We start from the raw sequence: 14416 nt of genomic DNA on the forward strand, positions 1-14416 counted from the left end.
TCTATTGTGCATAGTGTGTGAGAGGCATGCTGGGCGTTGGTGGCACTGCTTTTGCGCATGCAGCTATGGAGTGAGCTGTGCAGGGAGGTGCGAGAGGGGGGGGGGGGGGGCGCAGGAATGTTTATCAACACATTGGGCAAGTGGCGGTGGGCGGTGTGATTGGAGCCCGGACGGCTGGATTGTCATGAGTTGCGTTAGTGTCAGACTGCGAAACAAGTCAGAGAGATGTTGAGCGGAACACATTTGATGGAAGCAGAGGAGGGGGGTGGGGGGTAACACTGTGTGGTTAAAACTGGGTGTGGTGTCGCTAACCTGTGCGCTGTTGTTGGCGGAGCTGTTAGGTGCGGTGGCTGAAGGTTCAGGTGTCGGCGCTGCCGAGCAGTGTGAAGTGATGTAGGCAATGATCATAGCAAGCTTGTCCTCGGCACGTGGAGTGAGATATCTCAAAATGGCGTTCTCAAGGGCACATGTCTTGGCACTTTCCACCAGGATGCGATCCACGGTTGCCCAAGTCCTGCTCGCGAGAGTTGCACACTGATGCACTAAACAGTTAACGGTGTTTACACTTGGAGCAGGTGGCAGAGAGCAGTCACATGGGATGTGAGAATTAGAGGTGTGGTGAAACAGTGATCCTCAAACAATGTTTGGAGACGGGTGTGTGGTGTGATAAGAAGTCAATTCCCAGGATCGGATCTGTGATGTCTGCCACTTGGAAGATCCAGGGGAGGGAGAGGACGTTAGAGAGGCAGAGATGAAGATCACTGGAGCCACAGGTCTGCAGTGTCGACGAGTTCACAGCTTGCAGGAGAGAGCATGTGCATGTGAGGGGGGCGTGTGACCATCAATTTAGGTAAGACTGAGCCATCAGCACTGGTGTCCATGAGGAAGTTGCGACTCTAAGCATAGTTTTTGACATAAGGCAGCCATTCTATGCAGTTGAAGCATGGACAGAGTGTAGCATGGGTTGACACTTATCCGACGATTGGCTTTTCGGACACTTGCACGGGGGTGGCTCTTCTTTGTGCCATTGCCAAATACGGTGTGGTACCAACGGTGAGGGTACGTTGGGAGAGAAGGTGGTCGATCATCCTCTGTGTGTTGATACGCTGGGGTCGTCAGTGCAGGTGCGATATGGAGCAGCTCAGTGGGCAGGGAGTGCGCATGCTGGGTACCAGGTGGTACAGCAGTCTGGGGAGGCAGAGCACGGCCTGCCCCTGCCTTCGGCCGGGTGAGATACCATTGCAGGAATGCCAGCCTGTCGTGTGAGCTCCTGCTGGTGGGGCCGGTGTGTGGGCGACCCGGTCAGCCATCTGCAGACATCAACTGATCGATTCCAGGGTGTCGGGGAGGAGATGAACCTGGAGATCTGTAGGCAGTTCTGATAACCACACTGACCACAGGGTTTTGTCCGGCATCATCTGTTCTCTGACCAGGAGGCTTAGCCAGCGCCAAAGCTTGGACAGGGTGCGGTCGCCAAAATGTTCCTCATACAGTATTTGCAGAATAACCTCTTGTGGGGAATGCGAGAGGTGTTTGATGATAGTCTGTTTTGTGAAGTCGTACTTCAAAGTAGTGTCAGAAGTAGGTCACAGGTCAGGTCTGTGTGCCCGTGCAGTTGAGTCGTGAGGCACAGAAATTTTGAACTGTCATTGGTGATGCAGTACAGTTCGAACAAGTTCTCCACCAGTGTGAACCATGTTGCCGGGTTTTCCTTGGATAGTAGGGGCAGGGTTGGTAAGTGGCCTGGTGGTGGCGATGAAGGCACAACTAGTTCTGTATCTGAGTCCCTCATATCGCCCATATGACGTGTATGCTGGGCCAGTGTGGTCGATACAGACGGCACTATGGAGGGTGGGAGCGAGCAGTCTGTCTGAGCAGATGAGAACGGCACCGAAGCACTGGGAAATGATGCTGTAGAAGTGTCCGATGCAACGTTTGTGGCATGGAAGTCTGATGCAGAAGGCATGGCCAGCGCCATGTGAAAAGCGAGAGGATGAATGGCTGCAGCCAAAACCCCCTGCAAGTTTACTTGCAGTGGCCGGGGGGAGAGGGGGTGGGGGAAGGTGGAAAAGCAGACATTTGCAGAGCAGCGCAGTAATATGTTCCCACAGGGCTGTTGACATGACGAGCTGGGGCATGTTCGGATGGAGAGAGACTGCAGTTAGTATCACTATGCGACACATTGTTCGATCAGTTGGAGGCCTATAAAGTGTATTGAGGGGTCAAATGGCCTGGAAATGTTCGTGATGTACATTGGGTATTGTCCACTTCATAAACTGATGAAGTGGTAAAGCACTCGAGCATCATGGAAGCACGATTGGTACACGTGGTCTGTCCTAAGAAAGGTGAGGTTGCAAACAGCACTTTTGGATTTTGGTTGGGTTGTAGCCCAAGGAAACACCCCCTTTTTGTAAGACACTGTACATTTCATTACAGACATCCACATTACAATAATTCATTCATCCAACTTACCAAACAAGATGGCATGGGCCATCAGAGAAACAAAACTTGCTATGGTGGAGATATGTCATTTGTACTTGTCGATGCCACATATTACATCTAATTTCACAAAAACTAGTTGGGTATAGGGTATTGAAATATTATTTCGTAGGGTTAATTAAACCAATTTCTATTATACTTGGATTTGCTTGTGTTGTTCATTTTCTCTTTTTTCAAGACACTATGCATTCCTTCAGCTGCTCTGCCAAGTCCTATGCTGTCTCTGGCAGAATTGGCGTCATTGGCAAACCTCAGAGTTTTTGTTTTTTCTCCCTGAACTTAAATTCCATTTCTGAATTTCTTCTTGGTTTCCTTCACAGCTTAGTCAAGGCTAAAACCCTATCTCACTCCCTTCTGAACTGTGTCTTCTCTCTCATGTCCTTTGACTCTTACAACTGCAGTTAGGTTTTGTGTTAAAGTTGTACATAACCTTTTGGCCCCGTATTTTATTCCTGATACTTTCAACATTTCAAAGAGTACATTCCAGTCAATGCTGGTAAAAGCTTTCTCTAAATCTACAAGTTTGTCTTTCTTCAGTCTCTTCTGTGATGCATTTTAAAGCCAGTATCGCCTCACATACTCCTACATTTCTCTGGAAGACAATCCGGTCTCCCTTGAGGCCAGCTTCTCCCATTTTCTCCATTCTTCCATAAATAACGTGTGTCAATATTTTGCAACATGACTTATCAAATTAATAGTTCAGTAATATTCACACAGTCAGCACCAGCATTCTTTGGAATTGGAGTTATTACATTTTCTCTCTCTTATATCTACCACACTAAATGGAATAATCTTGGCATAGGTTACTTTCCCAAGGATCTTAGTAATTCTGAGGAAATTTGAGTTAGAGCTTTCAGTACTTTAAATATTCTTTATATCTCCCATCTCATCCCCACTTATATCCTCTATTTTTTGTTTACCATATAGAGATCTTCACTATATTCCTTTCACCTTCAGCTTTTCCTTTATTGCTTTAATAGCATCTTGCCACCAGAGCTCTTGAGATTCACATACCTGTTTCTGTTTCCTTCAAAGATCTCTTTAATTTTCCCGTAGGCAGCATCAATGTTTCCTCTAGTTATGCATGCTTCACAGCCTTGCATTTAACCTCTAGCCATTCCATAGTAGGCATTTTGCACTTCATATCACTCTCATTTTTAGATGTCTGTGTTCCCTTTTACCTGCTTTATTTGCTATATTTTCTCTTTTTGATACTTAAATTCAGTGTCTGATGTGTTATGCAAGAAGTTCTGGTAGGCCTTGTCTTCTACCTGTTGCCTTCCCTATCTCATCTCTCTACACTACCCATTCATCTTCTGATGTATTCCTTTCCACTCACTGTTTCAGTGCCCCAGTTTATGCAAATCTCACCTCATTAATTTTCTACCTTTTCACAGTTTCTTAAGTTTCAATCTGCCGGTCATAGCCAATAAACTGTGATGTTAAAAAATGTATCAGCTCAACCACTTGTTTATAGTGTAAAACACTAAGATAGTGTTTTACACTATAAACAAGTGGTTGAGCTGATATATTTTTTAACATTGAAATTGACAACCATGGCCTCTGATCCAGTATGGATACAATCAATAAATTGTGGCCATAGTCTGGATCTGCTCCTGGAAACGCTTTAGTTAGAATCTGGTTTCAAAATCTCTGCCTTACCATTAGGTAATGAATTTGAAACCTTCCTATGTCCCGCGGTTGCATCCAAATATAACCAAGAGTTAGTTATCACAAAATTATGCTCTGTGCAAAACTCTGAGGCAGCTTGCTCTTTCTTTCCTTTACCCCAGTCCATATTATCCTGCCACTTTGTTTTCCTAATACCAAATTCCAATCATCCATTGCACTAAAATTTTCGTCTCCCTTGACCAAGGGAATAACTTCCTTTATTGCATTATACATTATTTCAGATTCTTACACTTCACTTATAAATTTGGACTACTGTGGTGGATGTTGGCTTTGTGTCCATCTTTGCTAGAATAATGTATTTGCAATGCTGTTCATGGTAGCTTGCCCACATTCCTATTTTCATATTCGTTATTAGATCTCTTGCATTACCCCTATTTGATTTTGTGTTGCTAGCACTGTACTGAGCTGACCAGAAGTCCTTTTCGTCCTGCCATGGGACTTCACTAGTTCCCACTATACCTACCTATTAGTGGATCTAACATCCCCATTAAAGGATCTAACATTCCACACTCTGACCTGTAGAATGCCAATTTTGTTTCTCGTGATGATTTCTTTCATCCTCCTGAATGAATGCTCCCTGTCGAGAGATCAGAATGGACGAGTATTTTACCTCTGTAATTTTTACCCAAGAGGATGCCATCGTCAATTAACTATACAGCAGAGCTGCAACCCCCCAGGAAAAACAATTTCTGCATGTTTCCTTGCTTTCAGCCATTTGGTGCACCAGCATAATAAGGCCAGGTCAGTTAATCACCCAGACTGTTGCCCCAGCAACTATCAAAAAGGCTGCTCTCCAGGAACCACACACGTCTGGCCTCCCCACAGATACCCCACCATTGTGGTTGCACCTAAAGTATGGCTGTCTGTACTGTTGAGTCATGCAAGCCACCTCACCTTAGCAAGTTTCACATTGTAGGAGGGCACGGGAGGGGAGAGGCAATATTTGTTTATGCGTCCAATAAACGTTTCAGATTGTGGGAGACATATTTCCTATATAAATATTGTATATGATAGTGTGCACACACGCACGTGTGATTACACGCAAACACACACACACACACACACACACACACACACACACACACACACACACACACACACACACACAAAGTAGTTGCTATTCTGGAGTGTAACAACTAGGGTTGCACTGAGCAATCAAGCTATTTCCTTTAAATTATTTGAATTTGTTCATAGATATTTGCTTGAGCTTGGTTGCAGTAAATTTATTACCTAAAATGTTGATGGATATTTTTACATTTTCTAATTAAATTTTAGTGTTTTATCTGATATTTCACAGTGTATGTTTAAGCTTCTATAACTATTTTTTTATTAAAAAAACCCTTGGAAGGATGATACAGATCTAAAAAATCATTCTTACTGTCATTTTCAGGTTGCTGGCTGGGGTTACACTGAAAGTGGAGCACCAAGTGAGACACTCCTAACAACCCAGTTGCCATTTATTGAGTTCAAGCAGTGTTACAAACTACTTCCTTTGTCTTTTAAACCTTACTTTACTCCTGACAAATTCTGTGCAGGATATATAAATGGTAAGTATTCACAAATAAAATAAATAATGATAAAATTTTAAAAATAAAATGAATATGAACCTGCATTTAAAGGGAATTATCACACTTTGGTCTTTTCAGGCTCTGCAGTCTGCCAAGGTGACAGTGGAGGTGGCTTGTCATTTGAGCAGGAGGTAACAGCCTCAACAAAACAATGGTTCATTCAGGGAATAGTGAGTTTGGGTGTTCCGTCAAGAGGAGGGAAAGTATGTTCAAGTCAGAGGGCTCTTTTCACAAAAGTGAACAGTTTTTTGGACTGGATCAAGATATACTACGACAAATACTAAAACACAGTGACATTGTAAAACACGTGCCATAATTAAATGTGGAAGAACTTTTAATATTCTGGATTCCAGTTAACATAAATAAGATGATGATTTTTATATTTGATCAGGAGAGGTGCTTTTAGGCTACAGTAAACTGTCATCCCCAAAAAGCCCATCTTTTTCAGAAGATATTATTATACTGTCTTTGAAGTTAAAAAAGAAATCTTAATATGTGACCTTATTTAAAACAACTATGATTACTGACACATTAAGTGGCAGTCATCCAATATAAAATAAGTTGAAGAGATGTCATCCTTTAGGAGATGAGGAAACTTTCATACATATTTAAACACAAGGAAAAGATGTATATACAAAATAAGTGGTAGCAGTATTACATAGAAGAAAAGTCTCTTCTGTCTTTGTATGATGTAAATGTCACTAGAATGTAATTCATGGCTGTGACATAATTTTAAGCAGTATGCATTTTACTTATATGAAATGTATTAATTCAAATACCGGTGTGTGTGTGTGTGTGTGTGTGTGTGTGTGTGTGTGTGTGTGTGTGTGTGTGTGTGTGTGTGTACAGACATGTGAAACTGTTATTTGGAGGAGGATACATAATATAAACTGATAACATGATCCTAGCATGCCATAAATTTTGTTGATATCGGACCTGCTATAAAGTTATTTCTGCTTGATAACTTACAAGATTTAAAATACTATTAGATAATTATTGTCACTATTTTTAAAGCTTGCATACTGCTCTGACATAGTTTCAACACACCTGGATATTTGAGTAAAATAGCTAGTTACTTCAGTTAAAAAGGCTTATGTCATACATAAGGGGTGACAATTACTGAACTATAAAATTGTCATAACTTGTGAACAGTTTGCGTTACAATGTTCAAATTGTGTGGTTGGCCATGGAACACGATGGGAATTAGTATATGCATGTGGCTCGGTTTAATGACGAAGCCCACTTTCATTTGGATGGGTTCATCCGTAAGTAAAATTGGCCCATTTGAGGGACTGAGAATCCACATTTTGTGATTGAGAAGTCTCTTCACCCTCAATTGGTGACTGTACAGTGTGCAATGTCCAGTCACAGAATAATTGGTGTGATATTCCTTGATGTGACAGTGACTGCTGAACAGTACATGACGGTTTTGGAAGATGGTTTCGGTCCCACTATCCAAAGTGACCCAGATTTTGCCAAAATGTGGTTCATGCAAGATGGATCTTGACCCTATTGAAGCAGGAGAGTGTTTGATAGCCTGGAGGAGCACTTACAGAACCACATTCTGGTTCTGGGGTACCCAGAGGCCACTGGCCTGGCCCTCGATTGGCTGTCATATTCTCCAGCTCTGAACACATCCGACTCCTTTTTGTGGGGGTATATTAAAGACAGGGTGTATAGAAATAAATCCAAAACTGTTGGTTAGCTGAAAACAGACATTCATGTCATAAAGACAGTGGGCGACAGAATACCCCTGAAACCATTTGATTCGTGTAATGGTCTGTCCAGATCCAAGTATACGTGTTGGAAATGGCCTTTTAGGTATATATGCATTGACAAGGAAGGAAAGCTCAGGTCCATTTTGTGCAATCTGCCTCTACCTTAGGCCAAACAAATTGCTCTGTAATGGGCCTCATGGAGGAATGAACTTCCAGATGTGACAGATTATGCAAGATGACAAAGATGGCTGCCTTGTGATGTATCACATTGTAGGTGCATGCTAGAGTGAGGCATTGATATGTTTTGCGAGTATAAACTCATTCTGGAGTCATCCAAAAGTGCCTGTACCTGTCCGCCTTGCTCCTGCTTTGCGGCCAAATTGCCAGAATCAATCAGTGCACTAAGGGCTTAATTTGTAGCACATAGTCTGCCACCACAATGTCCTCCCCCCCCCCTCCCACAAGCCTCCATCCTACCCTCCCCCCCCCCCCGCCAAGCCTCTTCCTCGATGCCCCCTCCCCCAGCCTCTTCCTCCACCCCCCACCCTCAAGCCTCTTCCTCCACCTCCAGCCTTGTTTACATGCCAGATGTCAGTGGTTAGTTGTGTAATATGGGCCACGTGTCCAAAGCAGTGAGGGGACACATCATGACTTTGATTATGGATAGCATAGTCCCAAGGGTGGTGGTTTGTAAAATGTGTGATGTGGCTGACCTTCTATATCCTGTGTGAAGTATTTTATTGCTTCATACAATGCTAGCAACTGGCTCTTGTGCTTTGTATGGGAAAAGAACTGTAGGGGTTGCTTGATACCTTCAATCGTCTGTTGCAAAGCTGCACCAATCACAATCTTGCCTGCATCGGCTTTAATAGAAAAATATGCCATATGTGAGGGCTGGGCCAAGATAACTGCATTCTCTAACAATTGCTTAATCACATCAAAAGAGTGTGTCACCTCAGTTGACCATCGTACAGTTTAATTTGCCTTGGTGTTCTTCCAGGTCAGGGCATTAGCTAGTAACACCAGGATTTTCACAGCCTGTGGAAGAACACATCACCAGTAAAAGTTTATGGTCCCTAAAAACCACCTTAATTCTTGGTAAGTTGTTGGCCAAGGTGTAAGTTTTATTTGTTTGATCCTGTCTTCCATTGATCTGATCTCTGCTGGCAACACGCAATGACTCAAAAATGTCACTGTCTGGCGCTGTAGTTAGCATTTTTCTTTGTCATCACCATGCCCAATTGATCCAGAGTATTGAAAACCTTGTGGTGAAAGAGAAAAAAATTAGCACATAATCAAGGTACAGACAACAAAAGGGAAGCTCACACAGAGTGGTATCAATGAACTGGTGCCAAGTCTGTGCTACATTTTTCAATCCAAACAGCATGTACAAAATCTCAAACAACCTGAAGGAGGTAATTTTAGCCATCTTTGGATTGTATCTATGGCCATTGGTATCTGTAAGTGAGCCTTTTGAGAGTCTGTAATCCTGAAGACCAGAGCACCCTATAACAAATGAGAGAAATTCTGTATATTTGGTATGGGATACCAGACAAGAATGGTTCGAGCATTGAGGGCTCTGTAATCTCCACACATCCAAAATGTACCATATTTTTTCTGAAACAAATGAATCAGGGAAACCCATGCACTGTTGGATGAAAGTATGGTGCCCTTTGTTAAAATTCATCTGCAATAGCTTTCACAATCTGTAACTTATCAGTGATAGTCACTGTTCCTTGTGCAGGAGAGCAGGAATGCTTTTGATGTGGGCAGTATAGACAGCTGGAATAATGAAGCAATGAATCCCAGAAAGAATTTGGAGGATTCATTCATGTAAAGGGATGTATATTTGAGACACATGGGGAAGCAACTAACTGTTTGGAAAGGTGGCCCTTGTGACCAAAGTCCCAAAAGTGATGTAAGAGAGGAATGTGTTAGCAGGCCAGGCACTGGCCACCTCTCTAGCACCCACGTCGGCCAGGGATGGTGAACAGGCATTAAGGCATTCCATTGTCCACCAGTACATGCTGTAGGACTGTGGGCAGTCTGCACAGGGTCTCAGCTCATAGCAAAGGAATGGAAATTCCCAATAAAAATGTTTAAAATTTAGTGCCCCTACTCCTTTCTGCACGAGTCAGTTATCAATGTTAACAATGATTGCCTGGTAAGACTTCTTTGGAATGACAGTGTGGGAATGGGCCATAAAAAATAAGCAGAGCGATTATTACTGTTGCTGCATGAGTGGGGGGGGGGGGTAGTTTTATAAATGTGATGAAAGTTTGGTAAAACTTTTACAAATTTTTATCAATGTTTATATTTTGCATTTGAATATTTCTTATCAGTCCAGAAATAATGATGAGCACAAAGTTATGACCTCATCACGTCTTACCTTGCACATACAGATGGATGACCTGGTCAATAGTGAAGATGTGCGATGTGCGGTGGTAGAAGGTAGAGCATTGCATGTGGACTGGAGGTCATATGCCTGTAGCAACCAGCAGCATGAGATAGGGCTCTGCATATGGGTGTAGCGCATAGCTACGCTGTAGTGGCACAGAGGCTGGCAGTATACGCTGCGAAAACTGCAACATTCTGTTCATCAGGTATTAGTTTGAGGCCCAAGAGGAGTATTTATGTATGAAAGGAAGTGAATGTAATAGGGGTTTCTCTTCTTTTCCTTTTTTAGATTACAGAGTTAGTAATAAGTAGTTTTTAAACTAATTCTATCACACACAGCTCCAAGTTGTAGCATTAGGGCTGAAGGCCACTTATACTTGAGCTATCATTTTCCATTTACATCTGAAATTAATCTTTATTCACTAAGCACAAAGTCACTGATAAAAAAACTGAACAATCCCATCAATAAAAGTTCACATCACATGAATAATCTTATAGCTATATATACAAATCTAAGGGTGGGAGGGGATACATGCTTAATGACTATTATAGTTGGCTGGCAGCTGAGGTAATTTGCAATGGCATTTACAATAACCTTTTCTGTATAAGAATCCTATAGTAACACCAAGCAGACCTAGAGCTGAAGAAGTGAAAATGGTGCTTGGCAATGTCTCAATTAAAATTTATTTCTGCCAATGCCAGTCCTCAATGTGTGCAGTACACAATCCACCCTAGTAAGTTCTTTTTCTTGGGTAATGAGTGTATCTAGGGATTGTTATAAGTAACCATTGGTAAAGCTAAGTAACAGCAACCAATTGTCCCAGGAGTGCACCTCCAGAGGTAAGTCAGACAAATACAGCAGAAAGAGTTTCAAACTAATGTAGAAGACATATTCCATCTGGGGAGGCACTTAAAAAGGAGGAGTGATAACATCACACTGGGAGCTATTTAATAGCCAACCACTACTGGTTCATGATACACAATAGATTTGAGGAACCATGACAGGGCTGTAGCAGACTATGGTAATAGATGGTTTAGGCATAGAATACACTCTGTCATTGCTGACTGTTCATGCAGTCAAAATTTGTGGACATGGGGGTTTAATGAGCTCGCCTAACTTAAGTGCTATCTCACAACCAGACCCATTTGTTTGAATCACTAGGTCTGGACACACACAGTTCTGTGTATTGAGACAGCATTATAAATCATAAGGTGGGACACATTTTTCAGTCTTGACTAACAACTGGTATCCATAACCTAAGATGCTTACAGAATATGGTTCAATATCCAGTATCACTGGCTGGCACAGAAAGAAGTAAAATATGTAATGGAGACTATCATGATTTGACAGAAAATTATGCTAACTGATTTGGCACTAAGTTTAGGACAATGTCCGATTAGTGGTTTGCTTGTAAAGAATTGCATACATGATACGAAGGAATGATTGTCATATAAGTTTAGAATGGCTGTTTCTCATCAAAACCATAACTTCACAGTCAGTCTTTGTACTGTATACTATGTGAGATTTTTTGTGGGTTGCATCTGAGATCTGATAGGTGAATACTTGCTAAGATATCAAAGCTTTCACATCATAACTCAGAAACGGAGGTCATCAATATTTTCCCAGTGGCAAGTGCACAGATTGCTATCTGCAAACATAGTTTTAAAAAACAAGAACATAAATTTATAAGAATGACAAAAGTGTGTAGTGAACAAAGTTCCAGGATATTCTGTTTCCATGAAAAATGTTGCAGAGACCTAGAAGTGTCTAATAATGAAGCAGTAACATGAATGCAGTGCTAGAGGTGACAGCTTTAGTCACTATGAAATTCGATGGACATCTTACTTATGTCTGAAATAGCTGTTTGATCAGATGTCTGGGGATGCGCATACCACATAGGCGCATTTCGAAAAGTTCATCCCTCATGACAAAATTTGAAAGAGAGAAAGGTAGTTGACAAATTAGGAAGGTAGACGTGGTCCCTCGGTGATCTAGACTGGAAAAGAGATAACAAACCAGGATTGCTAAGAGTGGTTAGCCTGAGACTGCTACCTGTTAGGGAAAGAAGAATCAAAGAACAGGATGGGTAGCACAGAAGTAGAGTAAGAATTAGGTACAGGTAGGCAAAACAAAGCAAAGTAGCAGCCAACAGCAACCATCCACCAAAACTAATTCAGGGTGCAGATTGGCAGAATGGACAACTGGTGCCTCTTTGATAGCAGAAGGAATGGGGCTACTCAAAATTTGTCCTAACTAGTCTCTGTCTGTTGTGGGTGTGTTACCAATACTCTGACTGCCTAGTCACATACCAGTAATACAGAAACCCAGCGGACAAGTTCTGCAGCATTCTGTTGAGGATTTCTTTAAGATACATCCTTCAGTTCAGGGGCCAAGCAGTGCAGTGTAACCCATAATTGAAAAATGGATGAGGATTTCTCTTTGGTACTTCTACAGGATATAGCTAACATAATGTGGCAACATGGTGTTACCATGAAAAGTACATAACTACCTTTCGAAATAATTCAGAGATATGCTAACCACTGCTCCACACACATAGAATCTGTAAGCAGCCATCGATATCTGTGGCCTTCCTCGGTGGAAGGGCTACGGTGTTGTCTATACACATCATGCAGAGCTGATGACATTTTACCTGAACACATCCTTTCATTTTCCATGAGAGTGCTCCAGCAATATGCAATTGCCGTCCTGGGCAGAAACAACTGCTGTATTGACTAATTGGTGCATAGTAATACCAGAGCAAATGGGTGGTTTAAAAGGGTATCGGCAAAGGCTCTTTTATGTGGTAGGAACAGAGTCGTCAATTCTGGGAAAGACATTTCTGAAGGGGCCTGGGTTGAGGTGCCTGCTGAGCATGGAGTGTGGTGGAGCAGGCTGGTAATCTCACTGGGCATTACTGGTACAACATTACGAGAATAAGAATTTATTACTTTAAAATTTACAGTTGTGTTTTGTTCTCTGTGGTGGTGCCCATGCCAGTGGCAGTGCACCCAATGGCCTCAGAATGTGCTGACACTCTCTCTCAGTAATCCTCAGAAGACATCACCCCAGCAGTGTCCATTCACGAAAATACGGTGTCAGGTGGATAGCAGATCTCACTGGCAGCTAATACAGTCCATACAGCAGTCGTTTCTGCCCAGGATGACAACTGTGCATTGCTGGAGCACTGTCGTGGAAAATGAAAGTATGTGCTTGGGTAAAATGTCAATCTAATTTGTAACTTAAATATGTCTTGCGGTATTAAATTACTATCATAGTAGAGTTCTATTCATGTATTTTGATAATGTTGTATCTTGACGCTGTCTGTCCAGCTATGGCTGGTGAATGACATAGAATTGGTAATGAAAGGTAATAATAATAAAAAGTTAATAAAATGTTGACACCTCTGCATGATATGGATAGATAACACCATGACCCCACCATCAAGGAAGGCCACAGATATTGATGGCTACTTGCAGGTACTGGTTGCGGATAACAGGGGGTTAGCATACCTCCCAACTATTTTGAAAGGTGGATGGTGCATCAAACACCATCTGTTCAGCACAGTGAGCCAGAGGTAGAAGTCTCCAGGTTGGCAGCTCACAGCAACTGAGTACAGTAGACCAGACCAGAAAGGTGGCAGTTTCGAAGGTGGATGTCATATTGGTGAACAGTAGCAGCAGAGAACAGGTTCAGCCACATAGCAATTCGTAGGAAGACTCAGAAGCCTGAGTATTTATTATTATTGTTCAGCTGTGGCAATGGTGTTACGCCGTCTTCACCACCCCCTCTGTTTCACAAGAATGGCTTTCAATGTTTCAGCTTGTTTGCCTTTCCACCACATCAGCAGGCTGATTGGTATTCTACTGTAACTTTTACTCTCTCTTGCAAAATCAAGCTGTGCTGATAGAATGATGTCATGAATTCTCCTCACTGAGGACATGTTACTGAAATTACGATTCAGGCCTCGCACTTGTGGGAGGTGAGGCAATATCATCCAGGTATGCTCTGCTATTCACAATGTCAGCTTTCTGCCTGTTTGCCATTCTGATTGTGATGGGGTGTTGGCCTGGCTGGGTAATGGACAGGCTTCAGAAAATTTTACATTTCCCATCATACGTTTCTGCTGTGTAACGCATTCAAGTGAGGATCACATTAAATATTTCTGCTGATTGCACGTACTATCAAACCAAGTGCATCTGCGTGAAAAAGGTGGAACCTCAGACATCTTGAAATTCTTGCTTCAGGCACTTAAGTAGGACTGGTTACATATGTTATGATGGTACTAAAATTGCCCACAGTGTGGAAGCACCTAAGGTGTTCAGAAGGGGGGGGGGGTGCCTACAGCAATACATCAATATCACAAACAAGAATTGGTTTGACAATTCACAAAAAAATCAAACAATGTATAATAACCTCCACAAGAAATCATAGCTAGTTACTATCTAGTCCAAGGTAATGGTGTATCATATTGCCATCATCACATATGCATTGGAGTATTCAGAAGGAAATCATACAGCACACACAAAATAATACAGTAAATT

General features: G+C 42.2%; 1 protein-coding gene across 1 annotated transcript in view; it reads left to right on the top strand.

Annotated features, from left to right (window-relative positions):
- LOC126094908 (modular serine protease-like) overlaps positions 1-6099 on the top strand; it is a 225083-nt gene extending 218984 nt beyond the window's left edge. The window contains exons 11-12 of the mRNA XM_049909547.1: positions 5582-5738; positions 5838-6099. Coding sequence (XP_049765504.1) covers positions 5582-5738; positions 5838-6043 — 363 coding nt within the window. The 3' untranslated portion in view covers positions 6044-6099. The remainder of the gene's footprint in view (positions 1-5581; positions 5739-5837) is intronic.
- The last annotated feature ends 8317 nt before the right edge of the window (positions 6100-14416 follow it).

This window comes from Schistocerca cancellata, chromosome 8, assembly GCF_023864275.1.
Source record: "Schistocerca cancellata isolate TAMUIC-IGC-003103 chromosome 8, iqSchCanc2.1, whole genome shotgun sequence".
Taxonomy (NCBI): Eukaryota; Metazoa; Arthropoda; class Insecta; order Orthoptera; family Acrididae; genus Schistocerca; species Schistocerca cancellata.